The following is a 22,661-nucleotide window of genomic DNA, read 5'->3' as shown; positions in this document are numbered from 1 at the left end:
GGAAGGGAGGTGGGAGAGCTGGTTTTGTTTGAGGTGTTTAGGTTTTTGTTAAAATTGTGACCCTTATCACTGCCTGTAAGAAATGTATTGACATACCAGCTGGGAACACTGCAGGCTGGACACAGTCCCAGGATCAGAGTAGAATAGGGCAAGGTTTACATTACAAATAAATTGAAAAGGAACAGATAATCTCACAGGACAAAAGTAAACTTTTGAGACACAAGCCCTAGTTTTATTAAAATAAAATTTTTTAAAAACTTGGCTTCTGAGTTCTTAAAAAAAAAAAATCAAAGGTAATGAAAATCAGATCTTTATCAGTAGGGAAAAACACAAGTTACAAGGTTCATAGTCACCCTGAGTCTGGCCTGCCTGGGAATTCTAAATGTTTCTATGACTGGGGTCGGGGTCCCCTTGGGAAAACAGAAAACAATAGCTCCCATTCCGGTGTTTTTTTCCCTTTGCAGTTAGAGGTGGTGCTGCAGTGAGGCCCTAGCCATTGATGTCTTCATCTCACAGTAAATACAGCAGGCTTACTGGGTTGTATAGCAGTGATGCAAGAGAGAAGAGCACAGCTTAGTTGTCACATAGACTGGAAATGGAATCCCACTTACAAGCTGGGTTTTTGGGCAAGTTACCAATCATTTTCTATCTGTATACTAATGATAATACCACCTAACTTAGATGGTTGCTGTGAAACTCACATAAAATTATATACTGGGGGCCTCCCTGGTGGCACAAGGAGTTAAGATGCAGCCTATGAAGCTATCAGCAGCCACTGCAGCAAAAGCTGGATCCCCAGTGGCCAGGGAGGAGACCCACATGGCACAGCAGACCTCTCCTGACTCACCCACTGCTTCCCTCAGCAATGTATTTCAGTCAATCTGCCTGTTCTGTTCCCCAGTCTGTCTCTCGTGCATCCTTTCACCCCCCCCCCAACCTCTGGCCTGTACCCCAGTTCTTGTATGTATAAATAAATCTTTTTTAAAAAATTATATACCGGGTACGTAGGGGATGCTTAAAAAAATTAAGTTCTTGGATGAGAAGGCTATGATGTGTCATTGTTCTGGAGATGTACTAAAATTTTTTCACATTGGGGCCTCCCCTGGTGGCACAGCGGTTGAGCACAGCCTCTGTAGCGCCAGTTCGATCCCCGGCCACCGGCGAGGGCCCCACCAAAATAAAAAAAAAAAAAAAAAAGTTTTTTCACATCATTTTAAGCTATCATTGAAGATCATTCCATCCATCTTTTCATACCATTTCAGTCCTAGTCTTTTAGCAAAGCTAATCACGTATCTCCAAGACACAAAGGAGGTAGATCCTAGACATCAAATCTCCCTCATTTCATTACTATCTTATAAAGTCTCTCTGGCCTTCCAGAATTACCAAAGCTACCCAATAAAGTCTGGAAAGGTATTGATCAATAAGGCAATAGCTGTTTCCAGAAATGTGACAGTGAAAATGTTTCCTATACTCCCTGGGTAGTTCTTCCAATGGGCCTTTGTAGCACCCTCAAACTGGGTAGATATTAACCCTGATTTGCTCAAAGCAAATCAACAGCAGCCCAGACTGTTAGTTATGCCAATTGCAAAGCAATTTAGAAGGCAGAATCCAAATTTCCAGATGACGGGTAAGAGAAAATGGACAATAACAGTAGCAATTTTCTTACAAGAAAATGGACAATAACTATAGTTTATAAAGAAGGGTTTTTCCAAATTTCAAGAGAATTATTAGTTCAGCCTTTTCAGTCCAACCATTTCAAAAACTCCTGTGTACATTTGTTAAATGGTACACGTCTTACGCATTTCTTAATATTTAATATTTAGCAGTATAAAATGAAGGACACTTAATTTCCAAAAGAGACTCTTAAATTTAACCATATCTTTAAACTTTTAATCTCATTTCTAGATGACCTCACAAACATAAAAAGACAAATGCACAAGGATGTGTATTCAGAATTGTTTGTAATAGCCAAACCTGGATCACTTCTAGGCCTTTTGGCTAAGAGCAAGTATATAATAGCCAAACCTGGAAATCAACTCCATGTCTGGTGGTCAGGGACCACCAAGTTAAATTACAACATACAGACATAACAGCCCATTGTGTGGACATAAAAATGATATAGATCTGTATCTGTTGACAACCAATATAATTTAGCCCATATTGCTGAGCGAGAAAAGCTTATCACAGAAGCTACATAACATGATCCCATTTGGAAGGATGCATAATAATACAGCAGTTCTCAAACGTTCTGGCCTCAGGAGTCCTTTCCAATAAAAAGCTAAGGACCTTAAAGAACTTTTGTCTGTGTGGGACAGATAGAAAATTTACTATACTTTAAAATAAAACTAGCCTTTCTTCTCAATTTTGCTGTAAACCTAAAAACTAAGATATTTTTAATATAAGAATTAAATTTTAAAATAACAATGAACCCATTACATATTGAAAATTATAAAAGAAAAATGTTACAATCACCCCCCCCATTAGTAATAGTGCCATTGTTTTACACTTTGCAAATATAGCAAATAGTTTAATTTGTGAGGGCTGCCATAACAAAATATCACATATGGGTGGTTTTAAGAACAAAAATTATTTTCTCAAAGTTCCGGAGATTAGAAGTCCAAAATTCAGGTGTTGGTAGGTTTGGCTTCTCCTGAGGTCTCTCTTCCTGGCTTGTAGATGGCAGGCCTCCCGACTGTGTCACACAGGCTTCCCTCTTCTTTATATGGATACCATTTGGACACCTTCTACCTCATTTTAGCATAATCACCGCTTTAAAGCCCCTATCTCTAAATTCAACCTAATCTGAGATACTAGAGGGTTAGAACTTCAACATGTGAGTTCCTGGGATGCACAGTCTATAACTGTATAGACCGGTATAATTGAAAATAGCTAGTATAATTAGCAGGTATAATTGAAAATAGCTAGTAAGAGCACAGAAGAATTAGAAGCAAACTGAACTACTCACTAAGATCATGTATTCACATCCTAAAACTACCTTAAACTTATGCAATTCTAGAAAGCACAAAATATAGAGATATTCCATTAACCATCAGATGATGATGTCACCATGTCATGTCCCCTCTAGAAACTCCACTGTATACTTACGATAAAATGAGAGTTGAAAAAGGCAAGTAATACCTTAGTGTTTTTATAAAAATATTATGGACTTTAAAAGGTTCTCAGGGATTTCCAGGGGTCTATACCACATTTTATTAACTGCTGGTACAAGCTTTGTGACATCAGGCAATTTTTTTAACTTGGGTGAGCCTCACTTTGTAAAATGAGAATAATGGTAATAGCAATTTAAGTGGGTCTAAGTGAATATACAAATAACAAATTTGAGCATTCCACTAGTATTAGCTGTTGTTATTTGTGAAAAATTACTTAAATGATATATGCTTAAATGCACATGGAATAATCATCTCTGGATAATAAAATTTATTTTTTAAATGAATTTTTTTTTCTTTTTTTAAAGATTTATTTATTTATACAGGCACTGGGTACAGTTAGAAGTGTGGGAGGGTGAGAGAATTCACCAGAGCCAGAGCGAGGAGCAGAACAGGCAGAAGGACTGAAGTACACTGCTGAGGGGAGCAGCAGGCAGCAGGAGAGGTCTGTGCGCCATGTGGGACCCTCGCCCGGAAGCCGGGGATAGAACTGGCGCTGCAGAGGCTGCGGGCAGCTTCACAGCCCAGCGCTCAACCACTGAGCCACCAGGGAAGCCCTTAAATGAATATTTAAATTGAAGTATAACACACTGAAAATGGCATAAGGTATATATAGCTTGATGATATTTCATAAAGTGAATTTTTTTAAAAAGAACATATTAACAACAAAAAGCTGTTCATAAAAACAAGGACAGGGCCTCCTTGATGGCACAGGAGTTAAAGTCTCAGCACTGTGAAACTATCTGCAGTCACTGCAGCACTAGTTCAATCCCGGGCAGGGAGCTACCCACATGGTACTGCAGACTTCTCCTGACTCACCCACTGCTCCACTCAGCAGTGTATTTCAGTCAATCTGCCTGTTCTGCTCCCCACTCTGTCTCTAGTGAATCCTCTCAGCCCCACACCTCTGGCCTGTACCCCAGTTCTTGTATGCATAAATAAATCTTTTTTAAAAATTAAATAAAAACAAGGACAATAGTCCTGTTTTTCACCTATGACACACTTGGTTCTTGATATTCAGGCTCCCTGTAGACCTCAAGGTGGATTCTGAGAGGTGCTCTACAACTCAACACACCTCTGGTGCTTATCAGATTCCCTTTAGTTCCAGGAAAGGGCACAGTGCAAGAGCAAACCTGAACCCAGATTTGTGTCATTATGAAGCTGGATTTCCACGAAAGTCCAATTTAGTAAACTCTGGGGCAACTTAAAAAATAACCATTATAAGTAACATTTATCTTGTCTCTATTATAGGTATAAAGTTCATTTGAGGATAACTCATTGTGCTCACTCCAGAAACTAAAAATTATTCTTCATAACAAAGTTCTTGTAGAACAACAGATCACTTGTAACAAGATTTTTACCCCCTCTACTCCTCTTAAAAGAATTGAGGAATAAGTGTCTCAAAAGCAAAGTGGCAATATTAAGGGAGATTCGACTATAAATGCAATAGCAAATTCTCTAATATTTACCCCATTACAATTTGGTAAGAAGGGACCCTAAATCTTTAAAAATTCTTTTAGTTCCATCAAAAACTATTTACTCTCTACCAAATGTTGCTCTTTCATAAAAGTTCTAAATCAAAACTACTTGCTACTCCAACTACCACAACAGCAGTTAAAACTGTATTTTCTTTAGAGCTACACTATCTAAAAAAACTGTCTACAGACTTCTGGAAAGAAAATTTTTTGAAGATAAACTGAAACGCTTTCCAATTCTACCAATACCTTCCAACTTAAAAAAATTCTAGATCACACTTAAAAATACAGAAGCACAAGCTCCATTAACCATCAGAATGGTAATTTCACCATGTCATGCAGTCTCTGGAAAAACCCACTGAACAGTCATGAGAGTGAAAAAGGCATCTAAATCGTGAAAAATTACTTAACACTACAAATAAATGCATAGTTACTGAAATTCATAGTTAGCTCTAACTTCTAAATGACAAAATTTCCAAATCTATTAAGAATTTAGTGTTGATATGTAAGTTAAATTTTCCATTAATGACACTTTGTAAAACAATTTTTTTTAAGATTTATTTATTTATGCATACAAGTAAGTACTAGGGTACAGGCCAGAGGTGGGGATATGTAAGAGGATTTACCAGAGACAGAGTGAGGAACAGAAGAGGCAGACTAGCTGAGGGAAGCAGCGGGCGAGACAGGAGAGGTCTGCTGCGCCATGTGGATAGCTCCCTGGCCGAGGATCGAACTCGTGCTACAGTGGCTGCAAACAAGTTCATAGGTTGCATCTTAACCCCTTGTACCACCAGGGAGGCCCGACACTTTGTAAAAATTTACTAAAAACATAAGCCATAACCCCTGATACCCAAAAGACTGTGTCTTTCTTCCTGGTCAAGGTTACCCAATGACAGTTTTCAGAAAGAAATCAGTAAGAGAGAAGTAGCACCAAGATGTCTTGAGGACACAGAACTCACAGCTGACTACTACTCAGTAATATCTCTAGGAGCACTCATGCCCATGTGCCATCTAACAATCAGAAGTGAATGAGGTAAAATCTCAACTTAAATCAAAAACGAATGTTACTAGCAGAAAGTTTTTTGGGAAAAAGCAACCCTGCAGGCACCAGTACATTTGATGGAGCTATGCCAGTGAATAAATGATGGCAACACTGCATGCTGGCACACATTAAGGAAGGGGTCAATCTTAAACTGTTGGGTGCTGAAAGAAAAAGTTACTTCAGAAATTCGTTTATTCACAAATGATTTGTGCAGTCACAATTGATACGGAAATATCTCTCACATAGCATAACTCTCACAAGGTAGTCACCTTAACAGTGTTCAAATCAGACTTCTCAAACAGAAACTAGGACTCAAGAATAAGAAATGAAGGAAAGAGAGAGAAGACATGAGGGAGGGAGGTTGTAAGGGAGGGGAGACAAGAGGCCATAGCAAGGCTAGAACTCCCCAGAGGAGCATGTGCCAGGTCTGAGGTAGGAATGAAGGTGCGCTGGGAGCACTCCCTTTGCTGCTCCACCTCAGGGAAGGAGTACCTTCTGGTGCTGGTGTTCTCTGAGGGAACTCTGCACAGTCCTGCTGATATCATCACCATTTCTACTGTTCAAACAGCAATGGACTACAATTCTCCACCTCCATCTGGGATGTTGGCAGGTGAGGGTCAGGGTAGGGTGAAGGAACCAAAATCTAGCAAACATACAAAGGTACCAATTTCAGAAGAAAAAGGACAAAAGTATAGGACAAAGTAAATACCCTAAAGGTCATTTTGCTAAAGATAAAATTCTGAATAGTAAAGAAATTGATGCAGGGTCTCAAAGAGTTATTTGTACACTCATATTTATAGAGAAATAGTCATATAATCCAAGAGGTCAAAGGAACCCAAGTGTCTACTGACAGATAAATGGCTAAACAAAATGTGGCACATACGTTAAATGGAGTATCATTCAGTCTTAAAAAGGAAGGAATTTCTGTCACATGCTACAACATAGATAAATCTTAAGGATATTATGCTAAGTAGAAAAGGCAGTCTGTACAAAAAGACAAATATGGTATGATTCCTCTTATAAGAAGTAGTAAAAGAATATCAAATTTATAACCAATTGATAGAAAGAAAATAGAAAGGTTGCCAGGGAAGGGAGGAAATGGGGAGTTGTTTACTGGGTATAAAGTCTCAGATCTGAAAGAGGAAAAAATTCTGGAGATGTTTCACAACAACATGAATATACTTAACACTACTGAACTGTACCCTTTAAAATGGTTAAGATGATAAATTTTATATTATGTGGTTTTTGCCACAATAAAGAAGAAATTCCAGGTAGTGATTAAAAGTTAGGGTACAAGGGAAAAAGATAATTATAGATATCTGATCTAGGCAGAGGATTTAATATAACCATGTCTTTAACTTTCCTTTAAAGTATATTTAGAATTTAATGACAAGGACAAAATCAGTATGTATATGAGAAATAACACAGATCTGAGTTCAAATGGGTCTTAGAAGTACATTTCCACAGAAGAATTTCAAGAAGAAAGGTAGTCCCTGTGAAAAAGGAGCAAGCCAAGGTACAAGTTCCATGCTATAACCATCTTGGTTGAGAGTCTGATGACTGTAGATAATCTTTAGAGGTCACAGTATCCATAGGGAACCTCCCAGAAAAGGCATCACCCAAATCTCCACAACCCTTCTTGACAGTTAAAACAAAGATGCTTTTCCTCAGCAGTGTGTGAGGATGTTCAATTCCTAGGGCTTCTCAGGATCCACCTCAGGAGAAGTCAACATGTCCACAGGAGGCATAGTTTCCAAAGCTGTCTACTGTGAACCTTTGAGAGATGTGAATTGAATTGAGCTTTAGGGTACCAAAGTAGAAGTTCTCAAATTGCTGAAAAGAAAAAAAAATCCAGAATAAGTATCCAATAAAAGTAAAAAATATTAAGCATCAGATTCTCCTATGAAAACACCACAATAATCTCAACAAGCCTCCCATGTTTTTCGCGTTCAGTATTTATTCTGATGAATGATTCTGGACAGAAGGGATGGGAGTGGGAGTGAGAAAAGAACAGCAGCTCTTCTCTCTGACTGATTTCAAAGCCTCCTTTGATAAACTGTACTAGAGAAAGCAGTCTGAGAAGAAAATTCCAAATTGTGTCAATTGAGCAGATATTACCAAGAACTTGTAACAAACATCCTGGGATCACACCCTGACTCACTGGTCCTCATTTTCAGTTACTGACCATGTATGATCCCAGTTTTGTTCAGTCAGTATAGTATACATTCCTCTACTTAGTCAACAACATTTAGTAGAAGCACTGACTAAAATAAATAGAAAATAAAATTCCTGACCTACAGGTGATAATGACAACCCAGGGAAGAATACAGAACACTTATACATGCACAGAGGAACACTTCTACTGGATCATATAACAAGTGCAAATGATAATATTTATCAAAAACCTTTTATTAGACTTGGATACTAGCCAGTATCTTAAAGTAAATGCTCTTTACTGCAATTCTTCACTTTAAAAGCTTTCAAGTGTGTCAAAGGGAGGGGTGAGCCATACTCTGAGAAGGATCTGCTCTTTTGATTAGTACATTTATAAAGAGGAATTCAAAATGATATCAGAATTCATCCCAAGAAAAATTGAGCCACATTGCTTAGATAAGGGATGTTAATGAGTAAAAGGTTCACCTCCTGTTAAGATGCAAGAGTTGCTCTTTCTTACAATGTCAATAAACTCCAAGTGTTTCAATATGTGTACCCAACAGTGTTTTAGTAGACACTAAGAGGTAAGGCTTTTGTACATTAGCAAGTGACAATCTATTTTTATACAATGTCCACGGACTGGGGACTTCAGTCACTGTCACGGTTCCTCTTCCTGCAATTGATGGTCTAGCAAAATGCCTGGGGTTCATTAAAAGCTAACTTTATAAAGCCCAGTAAATATTGATTCTTCAACATGACACCAACTTGACCCCAAAGATCTATTTAGAGGTTGTGTGCTGCCTTGTCTTGTCTTTCAGAAAGGTGATCAGCTTGCCTACATTGATTTACACAATTAACTTCTCTTCCTGGCTTTGGCAGCCTGTTCAAACCATACCTACCCTTTTGTGTAAAGAAATACAGTCTGAAACAGTTTTTTGTTAATCCCCTGTTGAACCTTAATTTGAAGTAAAAGCCATGTGAATGAGACTGACAGCTTTGCAAACTGAAGCCTTCTAAGTACAAAAATGACATAAAGGGGCAATAAAAGACTAGACAAAATAAAACTAAAGGGGAACTCATAATACTTTCAACAAGTACTTTTTAAGAATCTGCAGCCTATGGGGTCTCTACCTTCTCTTTGCGCTTATGTGTCCATACAATGGAGATGACACAGCTAAAAGCTGGAAAGTAATGTAGCTCTGACTTCACTTTGCCTTCTATGGATAACCTCCAGCTGACATGATTGCCAGGGAGATTCCCATGCTGTAGGTTTAAAGTAAACAGTAAAGATGGTGATAATGAAGTTATTTAGGATGTGATTTCAATGCAGTAATTACAAAAATTAAGAGAGAAGACTGAATGCAAATCCTCACGTTCCCCCAAGGCAAGAGCAGCCTGTGGAAAAGTGTTTGAAGTCAGTCTAAACTCACGCCCCCCAACACAGGAGCTATGCGACTACAGGTAGACAATACCACCCACTGTACAAGAGAACAATAGGCATAGATCCAATAAAATGAATAAGCTAAAGTACTTCCTTGTAAATTATAAAGCACTAAATTGAAAATTAAATATTTCCTATGAAGTTTTTAACATTTCTTAGTTCTCCTTAACCATGTACTTATTTTAAGTTGCCATCTTCTTTCAACCCTTTTGATAATGTCATAATCAGATGGATTTCTTGTCCAGAAATAGCTAGTATAGTGCCAATCTTCCTTTTAGATTTTCTATCTCCAAGTTCTTACATGCTTATGATGATTTAGTGACTTTTCACTCAACTTATGGCTTTATCATTATTATATATTTAGTCCCAACCTTTTAAAAAGATCTATCAACTATTTCTAGTAGCTCATTAAAATATAAGCTCTAAAGAGAAAGGCTCTTTTACGTTATTCACAGATGAATCATACTGTATGCTGTAACTATATCTGCTAGACTGCATATGATCAATAAATATTTGTTGGGTAAAATGACAACAAAACATTATTGTTGAAATGAATGTCAATGAAATGTTGTAGATATCTGTGTATCTTATGTCTGTGAAGAGAAAACTATGACATATACTTTATTTTTTTAAGATTTATTTATTTATGCATATAAGAACTGGGGTACAGGTCAGAGGTGTGGGGGCATGAGGATTCACCAGAGACAGAGCGGGGAACAGAACAGGCAGACTGACTAAATACACTGCTGAGGGGAACAGCGGGCGAGACAGGAGATCTGCTGTGCTATGTGAGTTGCCCTGCGGCCAGCGGGAATTGAACCCACGCAGAGGCTGTGAACAGCTTCACAGCACTGCATTCAACTGCCTGTGCCACCAGGAAGACCCCTATGACATATAGTTTAGATTTAAAACTGTTATTTATTGGTCACCACCTAGGAATCCTTAAATAAGACTTACCAAAATTATATTACTTTTAATCATATCTCAATTGTAGTAATGGAAATTTCATGTACTCAGTCACATTTCTGTGTGCTTATTTATCAAAGCCAAGATTCTTTTCTTAGCTCAAATTTCTGATATGGAATGTCAGTGAGCAACTGATGTTACAAATGTTCATAGGAAGAGGCTGGAGACTCTGTCTCCAGCTACTTACCATCTTCTAGTTTGGGAGACAGAGGATGTATAAGAGGGGAATGTCAATGACAAGGGTATGTTCAATCTATGGAAAGTTACTGAAAAATGGGGCCTCCCTGGTGGCGCAAAACGTTAAGTCTCAGCACTGTGAAGAAGTAACTGCAGCACATGTTCAATCCCCAGCCAGAGAGCTGACCCACATGGTGCAGCAGACCTCTCCAGTCTCTCCCAATGCTCCCCTCAGCAGTGTATTTCGGTCAATCTGCCTGTTCTGCTCCCCACTCTGTCTCTGGTGAATCCTCTCACACACATATCCCCACTACTGGCCCCACACCCCTGGCCTACACCCCAGCTCTTGTATGCATAAATAAATAAATTTTAAAAAAAAATGGTTACTAAAAGGTTTAATTTGTGATCTGTGCACCTTTCTGCAGGTATATTCTACATCAATTAAAAAGTTTACCTAAGACAATACAGGCAGCAAATGTTAAGTGTGAGAGGAGAGGTACAAATGATAAATGCATTAAGAAAACAATGGCTGCTGAGGGCCAAGCTACTTAGGAAAGCCCTCTGGAGGAAATTGGAACTTAGGTGGGCTTCATGGCAAGAATAGGATCTAGCGGGGCCACCCTGGTGGAGCAAGGGTTTAAGTCTCAGCACTATCAAGCTATTGCCAGCCATCCCCAGCCAGGGAGCTAACCCACATGGTGCAGCAGACCTCTCCTGTCTTGTCCACTGCTCCCCTCAGCAGTGTATTTCAGTAGATTCACCCCATTCTGTCTCTGGTGAATTCTCTCACCTCCTGCATCTCTGGCCTACACCCCAGTTTTTATGTGCATAATTAAAGTAAATCTTAAAAAAAAAAAAGAATAGGAGCTAGAGAAGAGGAAAGAAAAGACCATAACCAGAAGGCAGAAGTGGGTGTGGTGGGCCAGAGAACAACAGGTTAGATGTTTGGAGGGTTCCTAAAAAAACAGCTATGAGAAAGACTGAAGCTAGAGACCTAAGGGAGACAGATCAGAATAAAAGGGTACTAGGGATCAGGTTCAGAGATTAGACTTCATTTTAGGTGCTGAGGAGCCACTGAAGGCTTCTAGGTGACCCAACCATGTTTTAAGAAAAGTAATCTTAGTGTGGTATATTGTGTTGATCAGAGTAAAAGAAGAAAAGGAGACCAGGGTAGCAGTTTAGTCACAAGAGAGATATTGAATGTCTCTCTCTCTCTCTTTTTTTTTTTTTTTTAGATTCATTTATTTATACAAGCACTGGGTACAGTCAGAAGTACGGGAGGGTAAGAGAATTCACCAGAGCCAGAGCAGGGAGCAGAACAGGCAGAAGGATAGAAGTACACTGCTGAGAGAAACAGCTGGCGGCAGGAGAGGTCTGCGCGCCATGTGGGACCCTCGCCAGGTGATCAGGCTGGGGATGGAACTGGCGCTGCAGAGGCTGCGGGCAGCTTCGCAACCCAGCGCTCAACCGCTGCGCCACCAGGTGAGATCCGATTTTGAATGTCTCTTTACTAGTTAGTAGGCTTGTAAAGAAAGACTGGAGTAGGGACTCCTCGGTGGCGCAGCAGTTGAACGCCACGCTGCAAAGCTGTCCAAACCTCTGCAGCGCCGGTTCGATTCTCCTCCGGCCAGGGAGAACCCCACATGGTGCAGCAGACCTTTCCTGCCTTACCTGCTGCTCCCCTCAGAAGTGTCTTCGGTCCGTTTGCCTGTTCTGCTCCCCGCTCTGGCTCTGGTGAATTCTCTCACCTTCCTGTACTTCTGACCTGTACCCCAGTTCTTGTATAAAATAAATAAATAAATCTTAAAAAAAAAAAAAAGACCGGAGTGTGTGTGAAATACTATTAATGAAACATGAAAAAGACTCTGGATAAGGGGAAAGAGACAGGAAAAGATAAGAGAAATCACAGATAAGAGGATAAGTGGAGAACAGGAGGGTACCATTGATAGTATAGAACACTTCTGAGGAAGACATGTTATTGGGAAAAACGAAAAAAAAATTTCAGGTCTATTTCCATCCTCGTGGCTGTATCATAGCTGTGTGTGTCCCACTTTCTCCAATCTAGGGTTTTTCTGGTAGGCTCTCAGGATATATATTAATGACATGCAATCTGCTGCAGTTAAGTGAAGGTTTATCACCATAAAAAGCTTTACAACTTTTTGTTTTGTTTTGTTTTGTTTTTTGATTAGTAGTGCTCTATGTATTATGGAAGTAGTCCTTTGTGTGAGGAAATGCAAATATATTTTTCACCATTTGTAATCTGTGTTTGTGTAACAGTGTGGTCCCCAGGAAAGGGGGAGGTTCCAGGTTCCCTGCCCCACCCAAGGGAGGGTGGAGATGAGCAGGGAGAGAAGAAGCTGCAGAGGAGACTGAGGAAGGAAGCAGGATGGAGCCAGAAGGAGCCCTGGAGGAGGCACATGGAGTCTAGAGACAAATGAAGAAACTGTGCTTGTCTTTTGGTTGTGGACTGGGTGACACAGATGTGGGTGAGACCCGTGCAGAGGTGACAATGTCGGCTTTTATCTTGATTTTGATTTTGCTCTTTTCCTTCCGGGCTTGTCTGGTTGTTTGTGACCCTTTTCTGTGGGTCCCCACTGGAAGGTGCTTCAGACTTGTGGCAGGCTTTGGGGCCTTGCTCTGGGCCAATCCCATTTGGATGGAGTTTTACCCACGAGGTGACGGGCAACTTTGGGTGCTTGATTTAGAAACTAGATTCTTTGCCTTTCCTGTATTGTTTCCTAGTTGTATTAAAGTTCCTTCCCATTAAAGTCTCATGATTTATGTTGATGGGGCGGATGACAGAACCCATTTAGAATATGCAGGTTTGCGGAATCTGGGCTGCCCCTCTCCCTGCCCTGTAACATTGGACTTGACTTAGATGGTTTTTACCATGTCAACTTAAATTTGCATGAACTCAAATGTATTGTAATAGATTTTTAAAACAAAATTACCTAATGCCAATATAGTTATAAATTAAAAGGTCAAGGTAAACAATACATATTTGGTATTAATAATAACACTAATAAAATAAAAATAATAACAGTCAACACTTACTGAGTAAGCATGTGTGACTGGCACTATACTGGGAATTATATGCATTGCATCCTCACAATCCCAAAAAAGCAGATACTATTATTAAGCCCCATTTTATACTTGAACCTGAGATTTCAAATGTTTCACTTGCAGTGGTAAAGAGGAAGGGTTTTAAATTGAGAGTGATAAAGCTGGAAGAAAAGAAAAAGAAAATTGAGATTCAAACCCAAGCTAGCTAACTCTAGAGCCTTAGCCCTTTAACCTGCACTCTAAGCCTCTACTGTGGGTGATGCCTCTTAAAACATGTCCCCATTTAAGCCACAGTGAGAAATTTGACCCACACAACCCACAAAGGCTGAAGTAGATACATTCTTTCACTTGCTATTCCTACTTTTACTGCCACCTTTTACTCTGGTTTAAGAATTGGATAGCTCTAGTTCAGCTGGAAGAATTTTAATTGAATTCTGGATGAAAATAAGCACAAATCAACTAAATAGCTCCTTTTAATCAGGTACCTGAAAGGGGAAAGAAGAAAAAGCTTAAACTATGAGTTCAAAAAAGAAAAGAAAAGAAAAGAAAAAACGTAGTTGCTCTTACTAGCCCAAAGTAGCTCATGAAGAGCAAAGTGGTCTATTGTTTAGAAAATAAAAGACCTAACAGGAGAAATTTAAATTAAAAAAGAATCACGTCAAGGTATTTAAATCATGTTGAGTTTTTTTTTTTTTCCTCCTCATTGCTGTTTTGTAACAAGTCCCTTGGAGATTTTGAAACCTAAACCATTTTCTTTCTGAAAACATTTCTCTGCGACACACACACAGAGTCCTGTTGTATTAGAAGCCAGCATTTTAAAAAACCTGCCACAAAGGAACAGAACAATGAACAGCTAAACAAAATAACTACAAATATTTGATAAGGAAATAATAAGAATTTGAGACTGCTAGTATTTGTGATATTACTTGTAGATAGTAAGTCTTGATTCGGACAGTTCAAGAAGAAAGTTTATAATCCAAGTAAATATAATTATGACACTTGAAAATTGTTATACACACAGCTGCTATCCCTTCTTGCATATTCACAATATCTTTAGAAAATTAAACTTTTTCCTACCACCAAGTAAAGAGAGAATTAAGGGCCATCAAGATGAAAAGTTTTTGGTCAAAACGAAGGCTTCCCTATGAAGAGAATCACTAGATAAAATCTAACTATTCTGTCATATAGTCTGTGAGACCTATCCTTTTTAGTTTGTACATATTTATCTTCTAAGGAAACTGCACAGGGAATTACTGTTTTCTAATAATGTAGTGGTATACACTGAAAGAAAATAAATGGCAATATTTAAAGGCCAACTGTGATGATTTTTCCCTGCATTCATTACAGATTTTCTATACTTTCTCCTAGACCCTGTGACATACAGTCAAAGACCAGACATAATTCCACATGTTACTAAGTTACAAAGAAGAGTGAAAATCTCAGAGGTGGGGATAAAAGTGGAGAGGAAACTTCTTATATTGTTACAGGGCAACCTCCATATGAAATGGGTTGTTTTGTTAAATTTTTTTTTTTTTTTTTTAAGAGGCATGTATTTTTATTTATTTATATATTTGTTTGTTTGTACATGCACTGGGTATAGTCAGAAGCGCGGGAGGGTGAGAGAATTCACCAGAGCCAGAGCAGGGAGCAGAGCAGGCAGAAGGACCGAAGCACACTGCTGAGGGGAGCAGCGGGCGGCAGGAGAGGTCTGTGCGCCATGTGGGACCCTCTTCCGGTGGCCGGGGAGCAGCCGGGGATCGAACCAGCGCTGCAGAGGCCGCGGGCAGCTTCGCAACCCAGCGCTCAACCGCTGCGCCACCGGGGAGGCCCAAGAAATGGGTTGTTTTGTTACAGAGCAGCCCCGATATAAAAACGGTTGCCTGGCTGTGGGTCCTCACCTGCGTGCTTAAAAGGGACTTATTAATACTCCACTACAGGCACACACAAAAGGTTAATAGAAGGTTTATTTATAAGGGAAAGGGAAATGAGGAAATGTATAACTCAGGGAGAAAATAGGGAAATTAAGTCTTCCTACCCGATCCGCCAACCTGGAAACCCAAAGGCACTATGAGAGCTGGCAGAGAGTCAAAAACAGGGACACCCCCGCCCCAAAGCCCACGTGTCTGGTTTTATACCAAACCTGGCTGCTTAACCCCACCCTCAGGTTTAAGCAACCTTCCAGTTGGTGGTGATGGGATTTGTCTTTCCCAATGTCCTGATGGCTTTGGTCTGGAGTGGGGGTGGAGTCCACAAAGCCTGTATGGAATTAGCTTTAGGACATCCTTTTCCCCCTAACAGTTTGACTGTAGGTCCTCACCCATGAGCTTAAAAGGGACTTATAATACTACTCAACTGCAGGCACACACAAAAAGGTTAATAAAGAGTTTATTTATAACAAAGAGAAACCCCACTGACTGGGAGAACATTTTTGCACACAACACTAATAATAAAGGACTGATCACAAAAATCTACAAAGAGCTGATGAAACTCAACAAAAACAAAGAAAATAATCCAGTCAAGAAATGGCCAGAAGAGCTAAAAAGAAACTTCTCTGAAGAAGAAATGCAAATGGCCAACAAGCATATAAAAAAATGTTCAACATCACTTGTAATCAGGGAAATGCAAATCAAAACTACCATGAGATACCATCTTACACCAGTGAGAATGGCACATATTAAAAAAACTAGCAACAACAAATGTTGGCGAGGTTGTGGAGAAAAAGGAACTCTCCTGCACTGCTGGTGGGAGTGCAAACTGGTCCAACCACTATGGAGAGCTGTGTGGAGATTTCTTGACTTACTAAACATAGAGCTTCCATATGATCCAGCAATTCCACTCCTAGGTATTTACCCAAAGGACACAGAAACATTAATTCCAAAGGGCACCTGCATCCCTATGTTTATAGCAGCACTATTTACAATAGCTAAGCTTTGGAAACAACCCAAATGCCCAAAAATAGATGACTGGATCAAGAAGATGTGGTACATATACACAATGGAATATTGCTCAGCAATCAAAAAAGATAAACACATGCAGTTTGCAGCAACATGGATGGAGCTAGAAGGGATCATGCTCAGAGAAATAAGTCAGAAAGAAAAAGAAAAATACCGGATGGCCTCACTTATAGCAGGAATTTAGAAAACCTAAATAAGAGAACAGGAAAAAGACTAATCAATACAAAGTAAAAATAAAAATCAACAAGCAACTATAAACCAGAGACACACTACGTGGGGGATGGTGGGGAAAGAAAGGACTAGAGTCAAAATAAGGGGGAGGTGCAATTGTATGGGGACTATAACCAAAATGAAAATGCATACATTGTACAAAGATAAAAGATGTAAGAATTATATAAAATAAAATATTTAAATTAAAAAATTTTAAAATAAAGAGTTTATTTACAAAAGAAGGGGAAATGAAGAAATAAATAACTCAGGGAGAAATAGGGAGATAAATTTGTGAATGCGTCCTACCAGTTCCACTGAGCTGGAATCCCCAACAGCATACTGAGAGCTGGTGAAAAACCAAGAGACCCCCAAGACCCACATATCTGATTTTATACCAAACATGGCTGCTTAACTCTACCCTCAGGTCCCAGCAACCCTCCCTTCGGTGATGATGACAATTTGGGATATATAGTTCTTGGTGTCTTGGATAGCTTTGGTCTGGAGTGGGGGTAGAGTCCATAAAACCTATTTGTGACGTTTGCTCAGGACATCTTTTCTCCCTAACAATTCCCCCCTTTCACTTTTTGTCACCATTTCTATGGTGATGAAAGTCAAATGTGTGGGTGCTGGGGTATAGCCTCAGATGATCATTTTTTTAGGGTTCCAGTTTGGAAGAAAAACTACAATCAGTCTCCAGGTATTGTCCAGCATGGCAAACAAAAGTCCTTCATTCCTGGAAAAATTCCATGCCAAAAGAAAAACACCTGGATACATTAGCCAAAACAAAACAGCTAGTATATCAAAATCACGGAAAGAAAAAAAATCTTAAAAAATGGTTTAATTTTATTTGTGGAGTTTGTTCAGGATATCCTTTCCCCCTAACAATATCTGTGACCTTAAACTATATATATATATATATATATATATATATATATATATAAAAAGCCTGAATGAATAATCAATTCTCAATAGCATAACGGCAACCTATTGGTAATTCTTGCCCATTTGGTCTCCCAAATAATGTTTCAAACTTATACAAAGTAATAGTCACTTTCCAAAATCTTTCCTTTAAGGAAATCTACTTCTTGTGCTGGGAGGCCTTAATGAATTATAGCCTTCTAATATGAATTCGGTAAGTGGAAATTCAATTTTGAAGTTCAAAATAAAGATTCAAAACATCTAAGTCCTGTGAAATTTATAATCATTTTGGTATATATGAGTTAAACTAATCCTTAGAACACAATCTGGTGTGACTGTACTGATGTACAATTAATGTATTTTTGAAAAAAAGATTTTGTTTGTTTGCTTGGTAGAAGAACTGGAGTGTGGGCCAGAGGTGCAGGGGATGAGTGAACTCACCAGAGACAGAGTGGAGAGCAGAACAGGCAGAATGACTGAAATACACTGCTGAGGGGAGCAGTGGGCAAGACAGGAGAGGTCTGCTGCACCATGTGGGTTAGCTCCTGGCTGGGGATCAAACTGGTGCTGCAGTAGCTGCCACAGTTTGACAGCACTGACTTTAACCCCTGCAACACCAGGAAGGTCCTAATCTAAGTATTTAGAGGGATGTACTAGGCTCCATTTCTCACCAAGAAAGGATGCTTTCTGCTGTTTTCAGGTATGGCAATTAGACTTGTGAAATACAAAGTAAACATGCATAGGAAATGTGTGCTACTTTGAAGTTTTCCCAGTGTTTTTCATCCATAATTTGTCTCATGAACTTCTATTTCTTACAAACATCCCCGGTTTACAGATAAAAGTAATAATAATAACACTATTTTTTTACTTAATAATGCTTACCCACAGAACTCCCTACCAGGGATGATAATGAGAACAAATGGAAAACAGTCTGACAAGCACTTTGAGCTCTATGAGAAGGCATTCCCAGCAAGAAGGCTTGTTGTGGTTAAATAACACCTTTCATCTAAGGATCTAAAAGTATCTTATAAAGCCCAACTCATTAATCCTTAAAAAAATTGCTATGATGTCAGCCTGAGTTGAGCATCACTACTCCCATTTAAAAGATAAGAAACAAACAATCTAGGACCACTAACTGTGTGATAAATTTAAGAGTTCCTAGAACCAAGCCAAGAACACAGGCCAGTAGAAGGTCACATGCATAGGCAGTGTACACGTGCCTCTCAATTCAATTAACAAATCTGTACCCAATAATGCCAGGTGGGAAGTTCCATCCATATGCTATGTGTATGCAATCAGACAGCAAATAAAGAGTTCACTTGATTTTGTGAGCCAGGAATGAGAAACAAATGATGTGAAAAAACTATAATCACAGTCCTTGAAAGATTTTAATCAAAACAATAAAACAATAGCATATTTCAGAAGTATTCTGTATGAAACTAACCTCTAGGTATAAGATTAATAAAACTTTAGGTAGTCAACAGAAAGATACAGATACCAGATTTTAAATTTATTTATTTATTTATTTATTTTGTGGTACCCTCGCCGGCGGCCAGGGAACGAACCAGCGCTGCAGAGGCTGCGGGCAGCCTCGCAGCCCAGCGCTCAACCGCTGAGCCACCATGGGAGGCCCAGATTTTAAAATATAATAGATTTGAAAAAAAAATCACAGCTCCTTATGGGTCACATTACTAAATCTCACAATTAGGATCACAAATAAGTTGGTTTTTTTTCCACGAATAAGTTTTGTTTCAAGTTTTTGTTAATATTCCCCAAGCCTAAGTAAATAATTCTGTTTTCACCAAATTAACGAGCAATTCAAATTCTCATACCTTTCTGTATTTTGCATTTTTTTCTGGCTACATATGCGATCAATTTTGAAGAGAGCAAATGCAGGAAGCAAAAGGATTGATGAGAGACAAGGAAGCTACGGAGATCCAACACATCTAGGTCAAAAAAACATTCTGGGCCTCCCCGGTGGCGTAGCGGGCGTTAGCACTGTGAAGCTGTTGCAGACTCTGCAGAGTGGGTTCGATTCCCAGCCAGTCAGGGAGATTACCACATGGCACGGCAGACCTCTCCTGTCTCGCCTGCTGCTCCCCTCAGCAGTGCTTTCGGCCCGTCTGCCTATTCTGCTCCCTGTTCTGTCTCTGGTGAATCCTCTCACCCTCCCATGCCTCTGACCTGTACCCCAGTTCTTGTATAAAAATAAATAAATCTTGAAAAAAAAATTCTTTTAAAATAAATAATACATGGGCCTCCCCGGTGGCGCAGCGGTTGAGCGCTGGACTGTGAAGCTGCCCGCAGCCTCTAAAGCGCCGGTTCGATCCGGGCCACTGGCGAGGGTTCTGCATGGCATGCAGATCTCTCATGCCACGTCCGCTGCTCCCCTCAGCAGTCAGTGTATTTCGTCAGTCTGCCTGTTCTGTTCCCCACTTGGCTCTGGTGAATTCTCTCACCCTCCCGCACTTCTGACTGTACCCCGGTTCTTGTATAAATAAATCTTTTTTTAAAAAAACAACAATACATTCCATCTACTTTATAAAGTTATTTATATAGGCTGCACTTATATGGACTCTTTTTAAATATCACAAAAGTCTATTCACACTAAGGTAAGTCATGTTTCTCTGCACACATACCAACTTCACCTGGAAATCAAAGACAGAAACTTTTCTAGTGAAGAAAGAGGTCAAAATTGTTTTTAAGGCAAACAAGACTTTAATGCTTTCCTATCAATGACCAGGCAGCCACTCTCTTCCAATTTCTCCATCTTTAAATAGGAACAATACTTTATAGGGATATTGTGTGATTACGGTAAGGTAATTTATAAGATGAAATTTTGAGCTCTGAATATTATCATTGCTCACTGACTATAACCTCCAGCTCATCATCATAGAAACTAAAAAGTGGTTTCCTCAAACAAATAAAGGAAAAGGTTTAGTAGAAACTCTGACAGCTTATAGTCTCTGCAGTCATTTTCTTGTCTCATAGGGCTATAATATTTTTAAAGATTGGGCTAGAACATCTACTTCAGAATAAATAAAGACTGAACTAGGGATATCTACTTCAGAATAAAAGACAATGTGGTTGGCAAGTAGTTACTACCCTAAGGCATCTCCAAATACAGTCCTAACTCTGCCCAAGATGCCATTTTTAATCTGAAACCTCAAACTGCAGTGATCAGTGGTGAGAGAGCCAATAATAAATAGCTAATAAAAGCCAATAAAAAGAGGTCATAATGTACTTCGAGAAGGCATGGGGCACCTCAGATCCAAGGAGCAGGGTCAAGACCAGTTTGTGGGAGGAGTAATTATTTTATCATCATTAGTTGCTTCTGTAAGAAATCAGCAAAGCAGCTGTAAATCAGTAGAACAGCTGTGATTTTTCAACCTATCAGCATACACATCTGCCTTGCACGTCTCCATTAAAGAGCACCAAAGAGCTTACACATCACCAGATCCAAGTCCCACCTCCACTGCCCGAAATGGCATATGAACGCCATCAGGTTCTTTGCACAGAACAGGTGTGAACCTTTCTCATTCATTCTGCTCTCCCAAATCACCTACCTGGCTTGGCTGCAGTGAGCTTATGGCCTGACCTAAGGAGGTACCAGGCAGAAGCCAGACAAACAGAGCCAGGCGATGAAGGCTTTAAAACTGCCTTCAAATAAGCACTCAGGGATGCACTTTTGGATATTTGGCCTGAGCCTCACTGCTGACGTAAGGATTATCAAGTTTAAGACTCTGCTGGTAAGGCCAAATGACCTATTAGAGAGTGAATTAAAACCACTATATACAAACAGGATGCCAGGCAGTTCTGCTGAGCACCTCAATACTCAAAATGTCAAGGGACTTCCCCTGACTGCAGAGTCTTTCAATTTTAAAAAGTAGCAAGAAAAAATGTGGGGTGGAAGCGGGAGGAAAGAGGAGAGATACAGTTGTGCTGACACAGCTAAGAACCTAGACCTAATCTCTGCACACTCCAGCATGCCCGGCCTGTTTCCACAGCAGCAAGTTGAATTAGCATCAGAGATGGGCCACTGGGAGTTCAATTTACTGTAAAATTTCTTCCAGAGAAAGCCTTGCCTTAGGGTATGGATATTACTGCTTTACCAGAATAAAACTGCCCCTGGTGTCTGGTAGCAGACTCCTCAGTGCCCTCACCCTATGACCACCAACTAAAGACAGGTGTCCTTTTAGAATCAATCTATGTTTCTACAGATAAATTCTTTCTTCATAAGAATGCCTTTACCTCCCTGGTGGGGCGAGGGTTAAGATGCAACCTATGAAGCAATCCGCAGCCATTGTAGCAAGAGTTTGATTCCCGGCCAGCCAGGGAGCAACCCACATGGCGCAGCAGACCTTTCCTGACTCACCTGCTGCTCCCCTCAGCAGTGTATTTCAGTCAGTCTGCCTATTCTGTTCCCCGCTCTGTCTCTGGTGAATCCTCTCACCCCCCGCACCTCTGGCCTGTACCCCAACTCTTGTATGCATAAATAAATCTTTAAAAATAATAATAATAAAGCTCATTTAAGTATGTTACTTGGGCCTCCCTAGTGGAGCAAGGGGTTAAGTCTCAGCACTATCAAGCTATCAGTAGCCACTGCAGCATGAGTTCGATCCCCAGCTAGGTAGCTAACCCACACAGTACAGCAGACTTCTGTCTTGCTCCTCCCCTCAGCAATGTATTTCAGTAGATCCGCCTGTTCTACTCCCCACTCTGTCTCTGGTGAATCCTCTCACCATTCCCCACCACCCCAGCCCCGCACCTCTGACCTATACCCCAGTTCTTGTATGCATATATAAAAAAATAAATCTTGGGCCTCCCCTGGTGATGCAGTGGTTGAGCTCTGGGTTGCGAGGCTGCCCGCAGCCTCTGCAGCGCCGGTTCATTCCCTGGCCGCAGGCGAGGGTACCACAAACAAACAAACAAACAAATAAATAAATAAATAAACAAAAACTAAATAAATAAATAAATAAATCTTTAAAAATATATATGTTACCACTTTTATTTTTGGCTTGATCATCTTCCCTTAGATATTATTCATAGTGGTCCCTCAAACAAATGCAACAGAAAGTAAATGTTTGATCTCTG

The 22,661-nt window shown here is 39.8% G+C and overlaps 1 protein-coding gene across 2 annotated transcripts in view; it reads right to left on the bottom strand.

The window, feature by feature from the left end:
- Positions 1 to 1,191: 1,191 nt before the first annotated feature.
- ASCC1 (activating signal cointegrator 1 complex subunit 1) overlaps positions 1,192 to 22,661 on the bottom strand; it is a 96,390-nt gene continuing 74,920 nt past the window's right edge. For both annotated transcript variants that reach the window (XM_054690592.1, XM_037497543.2), the window contains exon 10: positions 1,192 to 7,517. In XM_054690592.1, coding sequence (XP_054546567.1) covers positions 7,401 to 7,517 — 117 coding nt within the window. In that variant the 3' untranslated portion in view covers positions 1,192 to 7,400. The remainder of the gene's footprint in view (positions 7,518 to 22,661) is intronic.

Source organism: Talpa occidentalis, unplaced genomic scaffold, assembly GCF_014898055.3.
Source record: "Talpa occidentalis isolate TD23 unplaced genomic scaffold, MPIMG_talOcc4v2.1 talOcc4.8, whole genome shotgun sequence".
Taxonomy (NCBI): Eukaryota; Metazoa; Chordata; class Mammalia; order Eulipotyphla; family Talpidae; genus Talpa; species Talpa occidentalis.
Note: the sequence above shows the minus strand (reverse complement) of the source record. Positions and strands in the feature narration are given on the sequence as shown.